Source organism: Oncorhynchus mykiss, chromosome 1 (assembly GCF_013265735.2).
Source record: "Oncorhynchus mykiss isolate Arlee chromosome 1, USDA_OmykA_1.1, whole genome shotgun sequence".
NCBI classification, from domain to species: domain Eukaryota; kingdom Metazoa; phylum Chordata; class Actinopteri; order Salmoniformes; family Salmonidae; genus Oncorhynchus; species Oncorhynchus mykiss.
The window spans coordinates 79,890,438-79,910,799 of record NC_048565.1 but is presented as its reverse complement, the minus strand read 5'-3'; the positions used below and the strand labels follow the sequence as shown (position 1 = coordinate 79,910,799).

The window sequence follows — 20,362 nt, the reverse complement described above, 5'->3', positions numbered from 1 at the left end:
CCAACAAGAGATACTATGAGAATGCAGACTGTCTGTTTCTTTAGTGAGACATTCAAATGTTGACTAGAGTCATGATTCACAAGATTATCAAACTTTTTTTCTCCAACATCACCTTGAATAGGATTTCATGAAATTACAGGTCTTCAATGTGTGGCCCACAAAATTTGGTCTGCTGTTGGAACGCAAAAAGCCCTGCACCCGAGGCTCCTCCAAGTCCTCCCAGGTACATACAGTACACAGCAAAAACCCATAATACCCACTCCCTGCTGTTTCTGATCCCTTTTGGTCGATGCTAGTGTGTCAGGAGTGTTTTGAACATGCAACTGTTTGTGTCTCTGTGTTCTCAGGGAACCTCTTCCCACTGTATTCAGTATGCTGCACCCTCTGGATGAGAGTGGTGTGCATACCTACAGGTGAGACTCTCAATAGAAAGAGTCAACACAAATGTGAAACAAATTGTGGCAAAGAGAATGATGGAAAGTACCATATAAATAAACTATAATGGATGTTGAAACCTGAATGTTGGAGCCAGCATACTGTTGGTCCTCTTGCGCTCCTTGACTGCTCTGTTAGCTGGCTGCTGGTACCTTAATTGCTAGCCCCATTATGGCTTGTTAATTGCTCATCTCCTGTGTCTCTGGCAGGTCTGTTCGAGGCTGCCTGTGTGCAATACGTCTCTGACAGCACCATGAAAATCATCTTCTTCAACTGCAAGCCCTCCATAGTTATATGACACTATGCAGGGCATACACTCAGTCACTCCAGATGTAAGATAACATGCAAGAACATGTTTCCTTCATGATTTTTCAGTGGTAAAAATTTGTATTATTCATGGCATAAATGGAATTTAAGAATATAATTCTCATGGCATTAGTGATGACTCAAAGCCGAGCTACAATACCTTAGATTGGACTTAAGTTGGTCTGACCAGGGCCAGGGATAGTTCACCCAAATTACAAAATGAAACATTGGTTTTCTTACCCTGTAAGCAGTCTATGGACAAGGTATCACAGCAATCTATGCTTTGGTTTTATTTCCCTGGCACGGTTTTCAAATGCTAACGTTTTAGAATTTGTGGCACAAATCCCATTCAGGTCATGGTACTGATATTAGCATTATTCATTCATCATGTCCAAATCATCCAAAACTATGTCAAATTGATTGTGACGCCCAACAAAGGCCCTTAAAGATGATTTGAATATCATGTGCAATAATGATTAATATTGGTACCATGATTTTAATGGGATTCCATGGGATGACGCATTCTCAGGATGGGTGAGCCTAGTATGTTGATATTTGTTGCATACTGCATTCGTTTTTAATAAACAGTATGTCTAAGTATTATGTAGTACGATTAGTATGTTGTTTTAGTAAGTAGTAGGCAAGAGAGACATGGACACTGCCCATGTAACAAATAATCAAACCCTGATCCGAACTATAGCACACGGACGTTGCCCCTTTTTGTTTGAGCGCCATCGGTCCACATTGGACTGATATAAATTGCTAGTTTGGTCTTGGGTTCGGGCTTTCCGAGTTGGGACCTGTAATGACGCTCTTCTCCGAGTTAATTTCTTATCTGACCCCTATCTAAAATTCACAGCAGAGAGAAGTTGAGAAAAAATAGACTTCTTGGATCATAAAGTCAACAAAAATAAAGAAAACAAGTTGGGAGTCTACTATCTTCTGCAAGCCGCAGAGTAGGAGTACACTTTTACGTGCAGACCGTAACCACCCAGGACACCTTAAGCAGAACATATCGGTGGGTCAATTCCTAAGACTTCGATGTAACTGAGCACAAAGCCATTGATATGCGCACCAGGCTCCTGCAATGTGGGCATGATTATAGTGCCATTGAACAGGGCTATACCTGTGCTAGAGACTGAACGTGGAAGCCTACTCAATGGCACTAATAGAAACCAGGACAAAATGCCCCCACGTCAGTGTTTTTCCACAGAGTGCGGTCTCGTCAAATCCATTGTATTGAAACAAAAGTGATCCAAGTCTACCAGTGTTCACAACATTGCCCCCCATCATTGGTTTTAGCAGATTGTTATGCAAAGCATGCAGCTGCCCAAGAAGCATGACACTTGGCCCCAGGCCCGTGTGGCCACTGTGTACATTGTGACAACATGACCAATACTACAGTACTTTTCCACCCGACAACAGGTAAATTATACAAAATCCAAAGCTTCATTAATTGTAGCACCACACATATCATATACATGCTCACGCTTCTGTGGGCTGCTTCTATTGGTCAAACTAAATGAGCATTGAAACTCCGCGTCGCCGAACATAAAGCTGCTATTCGTAATATAAACACGGACTATGCTATTGCACGCCACAGTATAGAAGCCAACCATGGCTCACCTGCCTCCCTGCGCTTTGTAGCCATAGAACGCGTCCAAATTTCACCAAGAGGACGTGAACTGAAACAGGCTAAACAATGATTTTTCAATGTCTTCGTTTATATAATGTTGCCTTGATTTTTTGGGGGGAGTGTGTCTGGATTCACAGACACCCAAATATCACTTATGCTTATTTTGACACCCAGCTTTCTGATGACCTCATCACCAGGCCTCCACTCATGGACTTACTCACCCAGCATCTTCAGCATGGCTGCACTCAGGTGAGTTTATACCAGGCGTTTTCAGTTCTGTCCCTGGAGTGCCACAGAGTGCAGGCTTTCAGTCAGATACCCAAATAGGATATTAATATGATATAAATGGGGTGCCTGCTGTCCCACAGGATCTTACAGTTGTAGTCAAACATTCATGCTCAAAAGCTTATGTCTCATTTCCAACAACCACACCATTGACCATAATTAGCCACCCCTCTGCTGTCTTCTGACCCATGTCTGTAGCCGGTTCCACTCCCCTGGCATGGCGGCACCCTCCTTGGCAACGGTGCAGTTTAACGTGATACCACTCATGTCCCCCAGAGGGCACAGCTTCCTGCCCTCGCCCAACAGCACTGCCAACGAGTCTGCTTGTTCCAGAGATGAAGCCCATGGTGCCTGATCTATGCACTGAGCAGCTGTGGAGTGAGACGGCCTCCTCCCACAGGCCAGTGTCTGATATTCACCTCTGCACCGCTGGCTACAGTGGTGTCATGGATCCTGCTCTGTGGCTTAGTTGGCTGACCCACTCTGTTTAGATGTTACTGTAGACATGTTTACATTGCTTTTGTCTAATAAACCTGGGTCATGTCCCATTTATTTTTATTGCGATATGTTTAATGGTAACTGCAGATTATAAGCGATATTTTCAAAAGATCTACAATTTTTATCCATTCAATGGTGGATTTTTGTTTTGTAAAACTTTCCATGTTGTGACAAATGATGGAAACTGTGTTTTGATCATTTGACAATTCATTTTGAAGTTATGTGCGGTAAAAAATAAAAAATAACATTAACCATGTTCAGCTGTTTTTATCGACACAAGATAGTTAAATGGAAACACCACAGTATGCAATTTTCCCATTTTTTTTCTGTGCAAAAAACTAAATGTCAAACAATCTCTGGATAAGTTAATGGAAATATAGCTTGTGTTTACAATATGTTTTTAAATGCCGAAAATATTTGTATTAGGTGTGATAAATAATTAGAACGTCCTGAACATATTGTAATATAATTTCCATGGAAACCATTGTAGGGCATACTGTGAAATCTGTAGGAGAATTCAATTAAATAGATCTTTATTGTCCCTGTAGGGCACTTCATAAAAATACATGTATATACACACAGTAAATACCCATTGACATCGGGAAGATTTAAAAGCATTGAAAAAGAGCCATAGATGTATAAAATATACAGTAAATATCTGTCTTGTACAGCAAATATCTCGCTTCTACAGTAAATATCTGGCTGCTGTAGTTATGGTCTGCGTCTGTGAGATGGGTTAACAACACTCTGCTTCTGCAGGGAGCTGAGCTGCCAGGCCTCCAAGGTGTTCAGCTTTCTGTGTCCTGTAGCTTTCTTTGTCCTGTAGCTTTCTGTGTCCTGAATTGCTCTAGAATGTAGAGCTGAAATGGTTGAGTTCCTCCAACTTGGCACTTATCATCTTGATTGTGTCTATACATCCGGGGTAGCTGATTTAAGTGTTCTGTTGTCCCTCCTCCCTTTCTGTTGGCCAGGTGGCAGTGCTCTCCCCTGTATCAGAGCTGAGGGACTCCACCAAGCACCACGAGCCCTCCTGTCTGGGTGACTACATCTTCCAAGTCTGTTCCCTACATCCACGCCCTCTGAGACCCCTTCAGCAGCAGTGTCACCCTGGTGTGTGCGTGTATTGATATGTGTGAAAGGGGGAGGGTATAATGAGTGTGTGAGTGTGGACCTCAAGGGGTAAATGTTTCTTGAATGGACGCTAATTAATACATTTTTATGTATTGTAACATAGAAAAGCTCCGCTTGTGTATAGAACAGAACTGAGCACCAGAGGCATGTTGGTATGTTTACTGGGTCTAATAAGGTCACAGTTCTCTAGGTCGACATTGTTACCTGCAAGGGGTAGTTTTGTCAAGACCGGTGAAGACATGCCATTCAGCCAAGGGAACTTCTCTCCCAGACCTGTCAGTCATTTCCATGCCCTTCTGAGCAAGCCACTTTTAACAGATGTTTTTGAAAAGATTTGTAAATGTCAAAGTCCAATTGAGTAGGTTCTAAAACATGTCATATTGATTAGATATTTATCCCCTGATATCTTAATGTATGTAAAATTATTCGGCAATATGTAACATTCAAGAGCATTGAATGACATGTAGATCTCAAATGATCCATATCTCTGTTTGTCTGTTTAGTTTTTTTGTAGGAGCTAAGCAATGGCATAATGCTGAGGAGAACTAGCCCTGAAATTACTACCTCGGGGCTGGCTAAGGTTAACACGACAATGTGCAAAACCAATGTGTGTGGCGAGATTGGGCATTGGATTCGATGTCACACAGCTGAGTCATCCAGCATTGATGGCCTGAAAATTGGGTTTAAGTGCTCCCAACCTCCTGCTGTCACATTGACGTAAACCTAAGGGGATCCCACCATTCCTCGCTCGTACCTACACACTCACTTTCCCCTAAACTCAGAACCCCTCATTTTTGTATTCTAATTTGTTATTTAGCCCCCTCTCCCCAAATGTCTATTGGCATCCCTACCCCACACAGTGTCATATCTCCTGGCTCGCCACATGGCATACACACGCATACACACACACACACACACACACACACACCAAGCATGCACACGCATGCACGCACACACACAAAGCATACACACAAAGCATACACACACACAAACACAAAGCATACACACACACACACACACACACAAACACAAAGCATACACACACACACACACACACACACACAAAAACAAAGCATACACACACACACACACACACACACAAAAACAAAGCATACACACACACAAAGCATATACACACATCAAGCATACACACACACACAAACCAAGCATACACACACAAAAAACAAGCATACACACGCACACCAAGCACACACACAAAGCACACGCGCACCCACACAAAGCATACACACACACAAAAACAAAGCATACGCACAAAAACAAAGCATACACACATGCACAAAACAAAGCATACAGACACACAAATAAAGCATACACATGCGCACACACACACACCAAGCACACACACACACAAGTGCACACACACACACACAAGCATGCACACACACACACAAAAGCATGCACACCCACACACGCGCATACACACGCATACACACATACAAGCATGCACACAAGCATACACACACACGCATACACACAAAGCATGCGCGCGCTCACACAATGCATACACACACACCCGCACGCATACACACATGCGCACGCACACACAAAGCACACACACACAAAGCATACACACAGTCACGCACACACAAAGCATACACACACACACACACACACAAAGAAAACACACACACAAAGCATACACACGCACATGCACAATGCACACAAAGCACATGCATAAACAAAAAACATGCGCACACAAAGCATACATGCACACAAAGCATACATGCACACACGTACGAACACACACAAAGCATACACTCAAAGCACACAAAGAGCATACAGAGCATACACGCACAAAGCATGCACACACACACAAAGCATGCACACACACTCCACTCTCTGGATAAGACATTACGAGGACATCACCACAGCAGCTTCTCCACGCCAGGCAGTTCAGGGTGCTGTTTGTTATTGCGGCATTTCCATGCCTTAATTTAGCCTAAAACTTGTGATTAGTCACTGGAGCGTGGATTATCCAGCTCAGTAGGGGGGACAAGGGATGCCCTGGAACTTGATGTTGATGAGGTTGGATAGGAGGTATTGGGGTATAGATGATGGAGAGATGATTCTGCTCTGTTTCTATCCTTGTTTTCAGTGGCATAATGACTGTAGTGCTGGTATATAATGGAAGTCAGTGTTCAGGTATGTTATTGCAATAACGTAAGACCATTTGTCAGTCGGTGGTTATATTAACCTTGGTTCCTTCCTGGTTGACGTCTTTACTCCATCTAGTAATGGGGTTAAATACACTAAAAGGGTGACAAAAAGGGTGTCTAAGGATGGGTCATTTTTGTTTGGTAATTTACTTTGTGTCTATGACGACCTATACTGAAACAATGACTGAGTCACACACTTTTCTGGTGGTGACTTCTGAGCCTCTGCTGATGCAACGTTATCCACCAGAACATGCATGTACTGTAAAACATGCTGTGGATCATCTTTCTACCTAGCTATATTCAATGGCGTATCATTTTACACTGTAATTGAGGAAATGGAGCACTCGGGGTGTACTGGTATTTGCCTTTCAACCCTAATTGGCTTTTTGTGTGTTTTTTTTAAAGGTATTTGGCTTCGTTTAGACGTGAACTTCCTAGTCTTTGATCCTCTCATCTTTTGTGTTGTGAAGCCATTACCAATTACTGCATAGTGTTGTTCATTAGTGCCTAATTGATCCCAATGCCGGGACTTCTCAGTCTAATGAAATGGCATTTCTCCTTCTCTGCCATGACCTTTTGGAGTTTGATGTCCAATTAAAGATTACGGTGGAGTTAATTACCTGTCTGATTGGGTGGACCTGGGAGATGGCACGGACACTAATCACTGTGGGGTCTGGAGTCTTCGATTCCTATGTGTGTGAATTCACTGTGGGGTCTGGAGCCTTCGATTCCTATGTGTGTGAATTCACTGTGGGGTCTGGAGTCTTCGATTCCTATGTGTGTGAATTCACTGTGGGGTCTGGAGCCCTCGAATCCAACAGTATGTGTGTGAATTCTGTAAGAAGTTGGCAACACTTCTTACAACACATATTCAATAATGCCCGAATCCTAATTTGAGATTCTCATGCTTAACCGTGCAGACTTTCGTGTAATTTGATGTCAATGTGACTTATTATTTACAGGTGCTGGAGTTGTAGGTCAATATGTGAAAAATGTAAAGGAAAACACCCCATAGGCCATGCTGTACGTGGAAGTCGTTAATGCCACCAGTTCCTGTGACTTTCAAGCTCTGAATCCAGACAGACTAAAAGAAGGTAGCGATGAGGTCAACTTCTGGGCGATTTTTTTCTTTCTTTCTGTAATGCGAAACAGGATTACAGAAATATGTTGAGTTCGTAAACACAGGTAACTGCCAAAATAAAGGAAACACTTGAGTGAGGGCTACAAAGTATATTGAAAGCAGGTGCGTCCACACAGGTGTGGTTCCCGAAGTAATTAAGCAATTAAAAAATCCCATCATGCTTAGGGTCATGTATAAAATGCCCAGTTGCCCATTATTTTAGCTACCATGGTTAGACGAGACCTGTGACTTTGAAAGAGGGATCTCAAAGGAGCACAGGAGGTTTCATTTTTTGTTTATTTTATTTAACCTTTATTTAAAGTGTCTGTATCTGTCAGTCACCATATCTTAACTCAATTGAACACTTATGGGAGATCCTGGAGTGGTGCCTGAGACAGCGTTTTCCACCACCATCAACAAAACACAAAATTAGGAATTTTCTTGTGGAAGAATGATGTTGCATCCGTCCAATAGTTCCAGACACATGTAGAATCTATGCCAAGGCACATTGAAGCTGTTCTGGGGCCTCCTGGTGGCCCAATGCCCTATAAGACACTTTATGTTGGTGCTTCCTTTATTTTGGCATTTAACTGTAGTTCACTACTTTGCTTAATATTTTTATTTGAAATTATGTTCCAAGTGCAGAGAATTATTTATCGATGTATACATAAATACACATTTAAAAAAAAGCTAATGACATAGTGAAGATGACTAAGGTTGATAAATAACCTGTAGTGCTTCTTTTTTTTTTATCCATTTGTCCTGTGCATTATTCATTCATGTGGAATGTGAGTGGCGTTAAGAAAGCCATGGGCTGAAGTGAAGTAACGCTGTACTGTAGCATGGAATCCTGGCAGGGGTCATGGCCCAGGGTCGGGAGTGCGCAGTTGAGATCGGGAGGAGTTGTGTAGAGTTCACTCTCTGGCTGAGAGCTGTTACTTAATAAGAAAGGAAGTGCATGTGGAGGTCATCAGGAAATGGTTGATTCAGACCAGGCCGAAATATTGGTCCTTCACCTTTTGTGAGTTTTTGTGTGTGTGTGTGTGTGTGTAATATAATACACCAGGACTGGGACTACAGTGCTCAGACTACCAAAGACAGATGGTGTTCGGCAATGTGTGTGTGGTGCTGTGAGTCTAAAGTCTACCGAAACCTCTGGTTGTGAACAGTCTTTCTCTTCCACCCCTGCCCTGCAGCTGGACCCCTTTGCCCCGCTCTTCCCCCCACATCCCAGCCCTGTATTTGCTGAAGATGGACGAGGAGCGGGGACGACGACGACGATCACTGCTGGGCCTCCTGCAACAGCTGGCCAGGTACTGGATGTTCTGTGTCTTCACAATCAGAAACCCAGAAATATTGTTTAATTGCATCAGATGTTCGATTAGGTTCTGGGTGGAGATGTAAACTCAGCAAAAAAAGGAACGCCCCTTTTTCAGGATCCAAAGATAATTCATAAAAATCCAAATAACTTCACAGATCTTCATTGTAAAGCGTTTAAACACTGTTTCCCATGCTTGATCAATGAACCATCAACAATTAATGAACATGCACCTGTGGAACGGTCGTTAAGACACTAACAGATTACAGACGGTAGGCAATTAAGGTCACAGTTATGAAAACTTAGGACACTAGAGGCCTTTCTACTGACTCTGAAAAACACCAAAAGAAAGATGCCCAGGGTCCCTGCTCATCTGGGCGAATGTGCCTCAGGCATGCTGCAAGGAGGCATGAGGACTGCAGATGTGGCCAGGGCAATAAATTGCAATGTCCGTACTGTGAGACACCTAAGACAGAGCTACAGGGAGACAGGACAGACAGCTGATTGTCCTCGCAGTGGCAGACCACGTGTAATAACATCTGCACAGGATCGGTACATCCGAACATCACACCTGTGGGACAGGTACAGGATGGCAACAACAACTGCCCGAGTTACACCAGGAACGCACAATCCCCCCATCAATGCTCAGACTGTCCGCAATTGGCTGAGAGAGGCTGGACTGAGGGCTTGTAAGCCTGTTGTAAGGCAGGTCCTCACCAGACATCACCGGCAACAACGTCGCCTATGGGCACAAACCCACCGTCGCTGGACCAGACAGGACTGGCAAAAAGTGCTTTTCACTGACGAGTCGCGGTTTTGTCTCGCCAGGGGTGATGGTTGGATTTGCGTTTATCGTTGAAGGAATGAGCGTTACACCGAGGCGTGCACTCTGGAGCGTTACACCGAGGCCTGTACTCTGGAGCGGAATCGATTTGGAGGTGGAGGGTCTGTCAATGTCTGGGGCGGTGTGTCATAGCATCATCGGACTGAGCTTGTTGTCATTGCAGGCAATCTCAACTCTGCGTTACAGGGAAGACATCCTCCTCCCTCATGTGGTACCCTTCCTGCAGGCTCATCCTGACATGACCCTCCAGAATGCCAATGCCACCAGCCATACTGCTCGTTCTGTGCGTGATTTCCTGTAAGACAGGAATGTCAGTATTCTGCCATGGCCAGTGAAGAGCCCAAATCTGAATCCCATTGAGCACGTCTGGAACCTGTTGGATTGGAGGGTGTGGGGCTAGGGCCATTCCCCCCAGAAATGTCCGGGAACTTGCAGGTGCTTTGGTGGAAGAGTGGGGTAACATCTCACAGCAAGAACTGGCAAATTTGGTGCAGTCCATGAGGAGGAGATGTACTGCAGTACTTAATACAGCTGGTGGCCACACCAGATACTGACTGTTACCTTTGATTTTGCCCCCCCCCTTTGTTCAGGGACACATTATTCAATTTCTGTTAGTCACATGTCTGTGGAACTTGTTCAGTTTATGTCTGTTGTTGAATCTTGTTATGTTCATACAAATATTTACACACCATACTACCATCCCATTGTTACTTGTGTCTGTCCACGAGTGATAAACTCTCAAATGACCTTTTGAATGGCTGACGCAAACTAAAGCAGGTCACAGGTACATCTGTTTTAATAAAGCTTTTAAATTCAGAACAAGCACAACAATTTCATAAAGGTGTTAAACATTTCAATGAAAAAAGTATGCCTGATGAATCACTGCTCAATGAAACAAAATGAATATGGTCTCGTAAAACGTTTATATTAACATGATTAGAAAATGGCATTAAAAGGTTTCAAGTATGTCAAGTGGCCTCGTCAGCAGTCCCACTGACATTAAAAGAAGGGCTGAAGTGGTAGAATCAACTGGCACTTGAATTGCCGTTATTTGGGCCTTGTTTAGTGTCCTGGTCATCTAGTGTTACCAGGCTGGTCGACACAACAGTTAGTGCTTCAGCCGATATAGTACCACAGTATGAGTCATTATACCCATAACAGGGAAATGGTTCCAATCCTTTTTCCACCATTCATTTTCCCCATGGGGGAAAAATAAGGGCTGTGTTTCATGTAGGCTTACTCTGGTGTGATGTTTTGATAACCATGTAAATCCCTCTAGGACAAGGTGTCTTTTATCGATATATTCACCTGCATTTACCCCCCCCAAAACGAAACACTAATTAGCTGCTAATGTGGCTATCATAAAGAACCTCAAATGCCACGATGATTATGGACGAGACTGCGTAATTTATGCAAAGGTTGGAATCTCTGGATTAACTAATGTTAGCAAAATGTAGTAATCTATACATTTGCTAAATTTATTTTAAATGGACAATTCTGTGAACTGTCTTGTGCAAGTTTTAAATTGACACAACCTGTTGGTAAAGGTGTCAGCTAGAGATGACCTTCGGGGATTTGTAGAGAGATTTGCATGCTTATCAAAACGTCACGCCAGGGTAAGCCTACACAAAACACAGCCCTTATTTGAAGTGTTTCTTAAATCCCCTATGGGAAAAAAGAATGGTGGAAAAAAGATTGGAACCATTTCCCTGTTTGACCTCTAGGTTTTATGGCTATTATGACACCTCCACTGTGGGGCTCTATTCCTTATTTTTTTTTCATTGTCATTGCTATACATACTGTATAAAGAGTTACAGTAGCTAAACTAAAGCACAAACCAATCTGGAAACCTGGCTAGGCCTGTATGGCAATGACGTCACAACAGCTAACCCGGCCTTCCAAACTTGATAACTGCCTGGTACTCAGCGCTCTATTGTCCCTCTAATCACTCTGACATCAATGCAGATGTTTTAGAAAAATCAAATCAAACACTTCATGAGAGCCCATGAACTCATGTTTATCGATATTTCTATAGGCTATGCAATTGCACGAGAAAGAGATTTAATGGCTTCTCTAAAAAAGAGGATCCAATCAGCTTTCTATAGGCTACTATGTTTATTTCTCAACTTTTCCTAATTTTAAGCACATTGCTTCTCTTTACAACAGGAGTATAGCTTACCTGGCTGGCATGTAAATGAACCACCGGAGAAGCTTCTCCATTCGCTATTTAAGTGAGTAGATGACGTTTCTTCCCCATGCCCCTGTTCCGAGACAGGTGCATGATAAATGTCCATTCTTAATCAAAACTAATTGATTTAGTATATGTAAAGACAACATTAAATGAAGAATAGTCTGATGGGTGACAATACCATCACTTGTAAATGATGCAGTAAGTGTGCAGTAAGGTAAGAAACAACTCTTTTCACATCCTGATTAGAGTTGCATCATGCAGCCTTAGAATGTATTAAAAATCAAAACATAACAACTAAAATTGCATTAATAACTCGAAATGAAGCATATAGGAGGGCCTGTTTCTCTATTAACCGCTTAACACAGAATAGCCGCTTGTGCGTGCGTACTTGGAAATCGTTTGGAGCAAATATCCTTCCTATTTTATTCAGCTATGTTCAATTGTATTCTTCATACTATAAAATCATTTTAAAAAGCCATGGAATACTAAGCAAATCTTGTCTGCTAAATGAACTAGTGTAGCCCACAGCCATTTGGCATAGCCAGATCAGGACCTAACATAAGGACAACTCAGAGATTGCTATTCTGTTCTTCTGAAATAGACTACATTTTCTTTATCATGTTTCTTTAGACCCGTCTAAAATAATGGATTTATTGTGATTGTGTATGCTACATTAAATAGATATATTGGACTTTTAAAAATGTAGATGTTCCAAAGGTCTGCATCCTTGGCTTGTAGGCTGCGTGGAAGCCAGGAGATGCTAAATGTGTCAATGTTAATTAACGGTCAATTACTGGCTTGCTATGTTGTTGAGCTGGCTGTGTAGGTGGTTCATGGTGAGGATTGAGCTGCTTGGGTATAAAAAGTGTTGCTAATTATTGTTTATTAATGGGGATCTGCAGCTGAAGAAGTATCAATCTGTACTTTTGCTCTCCCTGATGGACACTGAAAAAAAAAAAAAAATTTTGAAAGGATGGTCTGACGAGTGATAAGGACAGATGTCTGTTGTCATGGTCACAGTCTGTAGTCGCAGAGCCTGTTGTGACCATTTGAATGACTGTCTCTGTGGTCCCTCCCTCTACTGCAGCCCAGATGCTGCGCCCGTGCTTCCTGAGGGTGGCACCTCCGTGTGTTCAGCTGGTTCAGCAGCTGTCTGGATGGTGAGGAGGTAGCACCTACCTGCCCGGCATCTGTGAGAGGGCCAAACTACTGGTGCTGGTATGCTTTCATAATCATCATCATTGTTTATTCTCATACACTGTGTCCATCTTTGCCTCATGATGACAAGGGAAGGAAATATACGGAGCCATATATATCGCTCTGAAAATGTGTAGAATACACTTTCCCCCCCCCCAAGACATTATGTATGGGTGAGTTTAGAGTTGGCTTGCAATATCAACATCTCCAGTAGGGGGTGCCAATGACAACTGAAAACCCTGCAACGGAATAAACGTTTACATCTGGGATCATCAACTATGTTCAGCCATGGGACAATTTATTTTAGTTTTTCTTGAGGGGATGGTCAGGGGGCCAAAACATAAATACTAATCATTTGTAGACTGCAAATTGACCTGGCTTACGTTTGTATACAATCACATATCTTATGCGTGGGAAAACGTTTTAACAGATTTTCAAAATTAAAATCCCTTGGAGCTGATTTGCTGTTGTTCAAAAAAATAAATATACATTCTTATTGCTGCCAGTTGGAGAATCCTGATTTCCTCCTTGGTGTGCGGAAAGTAGACATCACCTTTGGCTTGGTTAGCGACAGCACAGCTAGAGGACCTCACAATCTGACTGACATGGTACATAAATACTGTTTTGACAATAAGAAGTTTCTGGATATTTTGAGTGACCAACATCAAATCATCCTCCCTGGCTTGGTTGGCAGTACCTAGCCCCAGTGGAGCCAATGGTAGGTCAGGCTCTAATAGGATCTCCCTGTTAAAAGGGGTCATCAAGCAATGACACGCATGTTCTGTTTAAATGTCAAATGGCTATGATATAAGGCTTCATGCTAGGGAGAGAGGGAAACATTTGTCTTGTGTGTAAAGACAGAGGGATGTATGTGTGAGTAAGATTGTGTGCACGTGTGAAAGCGCACGCTTGTATTTGTGTGTGTCTGTGTACTCCACTATAATTAAGCCCTGGTCGGCTGGAGGGCTGAATCAGGTGGGTGGGGTGGAGGAGACTGTGCTAATGACCAGGCCTTGTGTGTCTCCTCCCATCAGGCTAAGTGAGGTGACTCATGTCACTGCTGAGAGACTGACAGCCTGTCATGCAATTACAGAATCTATTTACCCCATCACTGTCTCTCACTTTCTCTCCCTCTCACTTCCCATCTCTCGGACTGTGTCTCTCAACAGACCAGACGCTGACGTTTGTTTCTCTGTCTTCCTCTGCCTCTTTCTCTCCCTCCCTCTCAGAGCTACGCCCTGTACATGATTGGAAATGGCAATGCCACTTCAGTTGATGTTTTGAAGTATCTAGCCAAGCTCTCCAGGTGGGTTTCTCTGTGTGTCCGATTAATGAACAGTGTGCCCCCAAGATGACGAACAACCATCCATGTGACATGCCTTACACATTGCCCACATGCCTCCGATATGCATGTCACTGAAGAGGTTGAAAGGCGTTTGTACCATGTTGTCTCCATCCTCGAGTTCATTTGGCCGTTATGATGTATTTAGCGTCATGTGACACAAAATGCATCATAGGATGAGGATTTCTGTATTTTGAAAGTTATGTATCTTAAACTTGATTCCTGACATGCAACACATTTTTGGACAATATCAACAATGGACGAATGAAACAAATACCAAAAGATAGTTTTTGGGTGGAACTTTCCTTTAATTAAGTCTCCAAATGAATATTATTTGGCATTTTGGAAAGAAGTATGTATTCTGGTGATGATTGTGAGGCTGAAAGGCCTCTTGGCTCCTTTTGACGTTCCCCTGTTTTCTCTGATGACCCATTTCACACTTCCTGTTCTGTGACAACTGACCTACAGCCCTCACGTGGCATCTCGCTCTCACAGGCCAGAAGAAAACTAATTGCAGCAGCTTTGAGGTAAAAACTTACCTGCAACACATTTAGCCTGAATCAGTTCCTTCTTAGACACTTGATTCCCCATAAATGCACAAGAAGGGTTCACTCGGTTTATGTCCCACTATTAATAGCAACAACTATGAAATACACTCTTGTCCCAAGGTTTTAACCATGCTTTTCCAAATTAAGACTTCATTTTCACTGTCAACTATACACGTTTCTTTTCCAGACATAGCAGTAGCAGCCTGATGCTCCAAATGAAAGTTTGGCTGAAAAGATTGTTGTTTGGCTAACATCAGCAGGTAAGACTCTACATTAGGCCTAGAAACATCTCCACAGCCTGTCTAATGTTGCTATGTTAAAGATACTTTGCTAGTGTGAGACTCTGTTACATTTATGTTATGTGTTTAGGTTTCACATTGAAAGACCTTGAATCCATGCTCTTTGGTGTGGCTCTGCCCATCTGCCTGTTGATTGGGTGAAAGGACCTCACCAAGAAAGCACTCAAAGTTACCGTGGCCAAAGGCAAAGCTGTACGTGGGAGTTTGGGGGGTTATTGGATAGTTTGGGCTTCATCTTTACAACCTTGTGGATTTGTAGTTAATGTTTGTCTGTTTTGTGTGTGTGCGGTCCGGGGCTGATGCTGGAGGCTCCAGCCACCACAGAGGCAGACGATAAGGAGGTTGGTATGAGTGATCTGAACCAGGATGTGATTGGTCTCATCTGGGGCCAGGAGCTGCATGTCCTGGAGGCCAGACGTCTCCTCCAGAGCTCCCGACCAGTCAGGCTCAGCATGGTCCACCTGGCCGAGGTCAGCGACATAGAGGAGAAGGAGAACAAGTGGGTATTGTTCAAGTGATGGCAGCTATCCTAGATTATCTCATTCAGATGCAGACTGTACTCAGGTTATAGACTATATCCATTAATAATCTGATTAGTTTCAAGCATGTACTGTAGGTTTGCTCTGTAGTTAGCATTTGGTCTGTAGTTGTGCTGACTTATTCTGATGCTCCTCCTTCCCTCTGCTTTATCTCTGGGCAGACTGCCGCAGCTGTGCCAGAGTTCCATGGTTCTGCCAGTGGGCAGAGGCCTGTTCACTCTCTTCTCCAACCACCCTGTGTCAACAGAGCCCCTACCTGTGCCTAAACTCAACCTTACTGGTACTGTATCCCTCATGCCTTTCTCATACCTGTGTACGTTTCTCATACCTGTGTTACGAGGCGTCTATGTAGGGTGTCCAATGAAAAATGCATGTTTTGACCAATGGGTAAAAAAATATGTTAATTGTGTATATATTCCTCTATGACAACCAACGGTCCAAACCTCATGTCAGTATCATAATCCGTTCAAAAACTATTGGAGTTTTTACCCTCTCTGGGATATGTGGGACGTTAGCGTCAAATAATGCAGAGCGTCAAATAAATTCCTATAAAAATCTAACTTTCATGAAATCACACATATAAGATACCAAATTAAAGCTACACGTGTTGTGAATCCAGGCAACGTGTCAGATTTCAAAAAAGCCTTTCGGCGAAAGCAAACAATGCTATTATCTGAGGATAGCACCTCCATAAACAAAATAGAGAAAACATATTTCAACCCTGCAGGCGCGACACAAAACGCAGAAATAAATATATAGATCATGCCTTACCTTTGACGAGCTTTTTCTGGTGGCACTCCAATATGTCCCATAAACATCACAAATGGTCCTTTTTGTTCGAATAATTCCGTCCATACATGTCCATGTCCATTTATTGGGCGTGTTTGATCCTGAAAAACACTGGTTCCAACTTGCGCAACGTGACTACAAAATATCTTAAAAGTTACTTGTAAACTTTGCCAAAACATTTCAAACTACTTTTGTAATATAACTTTAGGTATTTTTTTAAAGTAAATAATCGATAAAATGTGTTCAATACAGGAAGAAAACAAACTGAAGCATGCATTCTGGTCATGTGCCTCTATCAAACAGTACACATGAAGTGACCCTCGTTCAAGATGGCCGTACTTCATTACACAAAGGAATAACCTCAACCAATTTCTAAAGACTGGTGACATCCAGTGGAAGTGGTACGAACTGCAAGCAATTCCCTTAGAAATCTGGATTCCCAATGAAAACCCATTGAAAAGAGAGTGACCTCAAAAAAAATAAAATCGGAATGGTTTGTCCTCAGGGTTTCGCCTGCTACATAAGTTCTGTTATACTCACAGACATGATTCAAACCGTTTTAGTAACTTCAGAGTGTTTTCTATCCAAAGCTGCATATCTTATCTTCCGGGGATGAGTAGCAGGCTGTTGAATTTGGGCATGCTTTTCCTCCAAAATTCCAAATGCTGCCCCCTATCCTAGAGAAGTTAACCTTGTAGGATGGCCAGAATTAGGGTGACTAAATCAATGAATTATTTTCATATTTTAGTATATGCTTTTCATAGGATTTCGAACTTTCTGTTCTTTTACAAATATTTCTCACAAAAATGAGCACATCTCTGTGACGTGAACGGAGCACTGAGTGTATACCAAGTTTTAAACATTTATTTTCAAAGCCTTTTAGAAATTTAATTCAGCTCGTGTCATGCTAATTTAGCATTTTGTGACCCCCCGGAAACAACTTTATAGAAGACCACCACTACATGTAAAATCCTCAAGTCACTGAAAGAAGGCAACATAAGGAAGTGAAATCACTAAAGCTTGTTTTCACCCCTCCGGGCTGAGTGGGTGGACGCCTAGTCTGTGTCTTCAAACACATTAACAGAACAAGTTATGACAAAGCATCAAGTACAGGAGTATGTTGTTTTTCCTTTGAAGGTCTTTGAAGATCTGAGTAAAAAGGCTTTACTCTGTCTATATATGTTCCATGTCTGGGTGCGTTTTGAACAGCAGCCCACAAGAAAGCTCACACAAGGCTCACTATAGTAAGTCTGGAGCTGTAATTATAGCTGGTGTTTAAGTGTTTTAGGGCAAGGCAAATAATACAATGTGTGTGATCACTCTGCTGAGCAGAAATGTATTTAGAGCCCAGCAGGCCATGTTTACATTGGTCTTTGGTGCCAATGTGATTGTGGTCTGAATGTAAGTCGAGAATGCATGCGTGTAGGATTGATCACAATCTGATATGGAATGCTGTGTTTCTGGTGGTAGATCAGAACAGCGGGAACATTGACCTTCCTCCCAACATGACGAGCTGGTCCAGCTTTCACAACGGGGTGTCTGCAGGCCTGAAGATCGCCCCGGGCCTCCCAGGTGGACTCTGCCTGCATCGCCGACAACAATCCCAAGAGCCCTGATCAGGCTAACGAGTACGCAGGCTTCTTCATGTCTCTGGGCCTCAACGGACACCTCAGCAAGATGGCCACACTCAACATACATGACTACATCACCGAGGTGAGTGTGCATGCAGACACACACACACACACACACACAGACACAGACGCACGCACACAGACGCACACACACATACACAGAGACACAAACACACATTGACAAACACAGAGACACAAACACACATTCACACACACACAGAGACACAAACACACATTCACACACACACAGAGACACAAACACACATTCACACACACACAGAGACACAAACACACATTCACACACACACAGAGACACAAACACACATTCACACACACACACACAGAGACACAAACACACATTCACACACACAGAGACACAGACACACATTCACACACACACAGACACACAGACACACATAAACACACACACAGAGAGACACAGACACACACGCACACAGACGCACACACACACGCACACACACAGAGACGCACACACACAGAAACACACACATACACATTCACACACACACACAGAGACACAAACACACATTCACAAACACACAGACACAAACACACATTCACACACACACATAAACACACACACAGAGACACAGAGACACAGACACACAGACACACACACACACAGAGACACAGACACACACACACAGAGACACAGACACACACACACAGAGACACAGACACACACACACACACACACAGACACACACACACACAGACAGACACACACACACACACACAGAGAGAGACACACACACACACACACAAGCACACACACACAGAGAGACACACACACACACAAGCGCACACACACACACACACACACAAGCACACACACAGAGACACACACACACAAGCACACACACAGAGAGAGACAGAGAGACACACGCACACACACAGAGAGACAGAGAGACACGCACACAGACGCACACACACAGAGACACACAGGCACACACACAGAGACACACACATACACATTCAAACACACATTCACAAACACAGAGACACACACACACAAGCACACACACAGAGAGAGACAGAGAGACACACACACACACAGAGAGACACAGACACACACGCACACACACACACACGCATACACACATAGACACACACGCACACACACAGAGACACACACATACACATTCACACACACACACAGAGACACAAACACACATTCACAAACACAGAGACACAAACACACATTCACAAACACACAGACACAAACACAGACACAAACACACACTCACACACACACATAAACACAGACACACATAGACACAGAGACACAGACACACACACACACAGAGACACAGACACACACACACAGAGACACAGACACACACACAGACATACAGACACACACACACAGAGACAGACACACACACACACACACACAGAGAGACACACACACACACACACAAGCACACACACAGAGAGACACACACACACAAGCACACACACAGAGAGAGACAGAGAGACACACACACACACACACACGCACACAGAGGGACACACACGCACACAGAGGGACACACACACGCACACAGAGGGACACACACACGCACACAGAGGGACACACACACGCACACAGAGAGACACACACACGCACACAGAGACACACACACACGCACACAGAGAGGCACACAGAGAGACACACACACGCACACAGAGAGGCACACACACGCACACAGAGAGACACACACACGCACACAGAGAGACACACACACGCACACAGAGAGACACCCACACCCACACACAGAGACACACACACGCACACAGAGAGACACACACACGCACACAGAGAGACACACACACGCACACAGAGAGACACACACACGCACACAGCGAGACACACACACGCACACAGAGACACACACACACACACACACAGACACACACACACACACACAGAGACACACACACACACACACACACACACACACAGACACACACACACACACACAGAGACACACACACACACAGAGACACACACACACACACACAGAGACACACACACACACACACACATAGACACACACACACACACACACACAC

The 20,362-nt window shown here is 43.5% G+C and overlaps 1 protein-coding gene across 6 annotated transcripts in view; it reads left to right on the top strand.

The window, feature by feature from the left end:
* Positions 1-20,362, top strand: part of LOC110530200 (anaphase-promoting complex subunit 1) — a 55,795-nt gene that overhangs the window by 7,076 nt on the left and 28,357 nt on the right. The window contains exons 1-11 of one of the 6 annotated variants that reach the window (XR_005052962.1): positions 748-767; positions 2,552-2,626; positions 4,132-4,270; positions 8,785-8,901; positions 13,029-13,159; positions 14,368-14,444; positions 14,949-15,007; positions 15,216-15,288; positions 15,398-15,826; positions 16,028-16,146; positions 18,126-18,368. Coding sequence is in view for 2 of the 6 variants with exons in the window: in XM_021613088.2 (XP_021468763.2) it covers positions 122-223; positions 348-413; positions 645-733 (257 nt within the window). In the remaining 4 variants the exon portion in view is untranslated. Of the gene's footprint in view, positions 1-121; positions 224-347; positions 414-644; positions 1,436-2,551; positions 2,627-2,860; positions 4,106-4,131; positions 4,271-8,784; positions 8,902-13,028; positions 13,160-14,367; positions 14,445-14,948; positions 15,008-15,215; positions 15,289-15,397; positions 15,827-16,027; positions 16,147-18,125; positions 18,369-20,362 lie in introns of those variants that run through there. The other 5 variants (XR_005052961.1, XR_002474496.2, XR_002474495.2 and 2 more) reach the window with 5 other exon arrangements.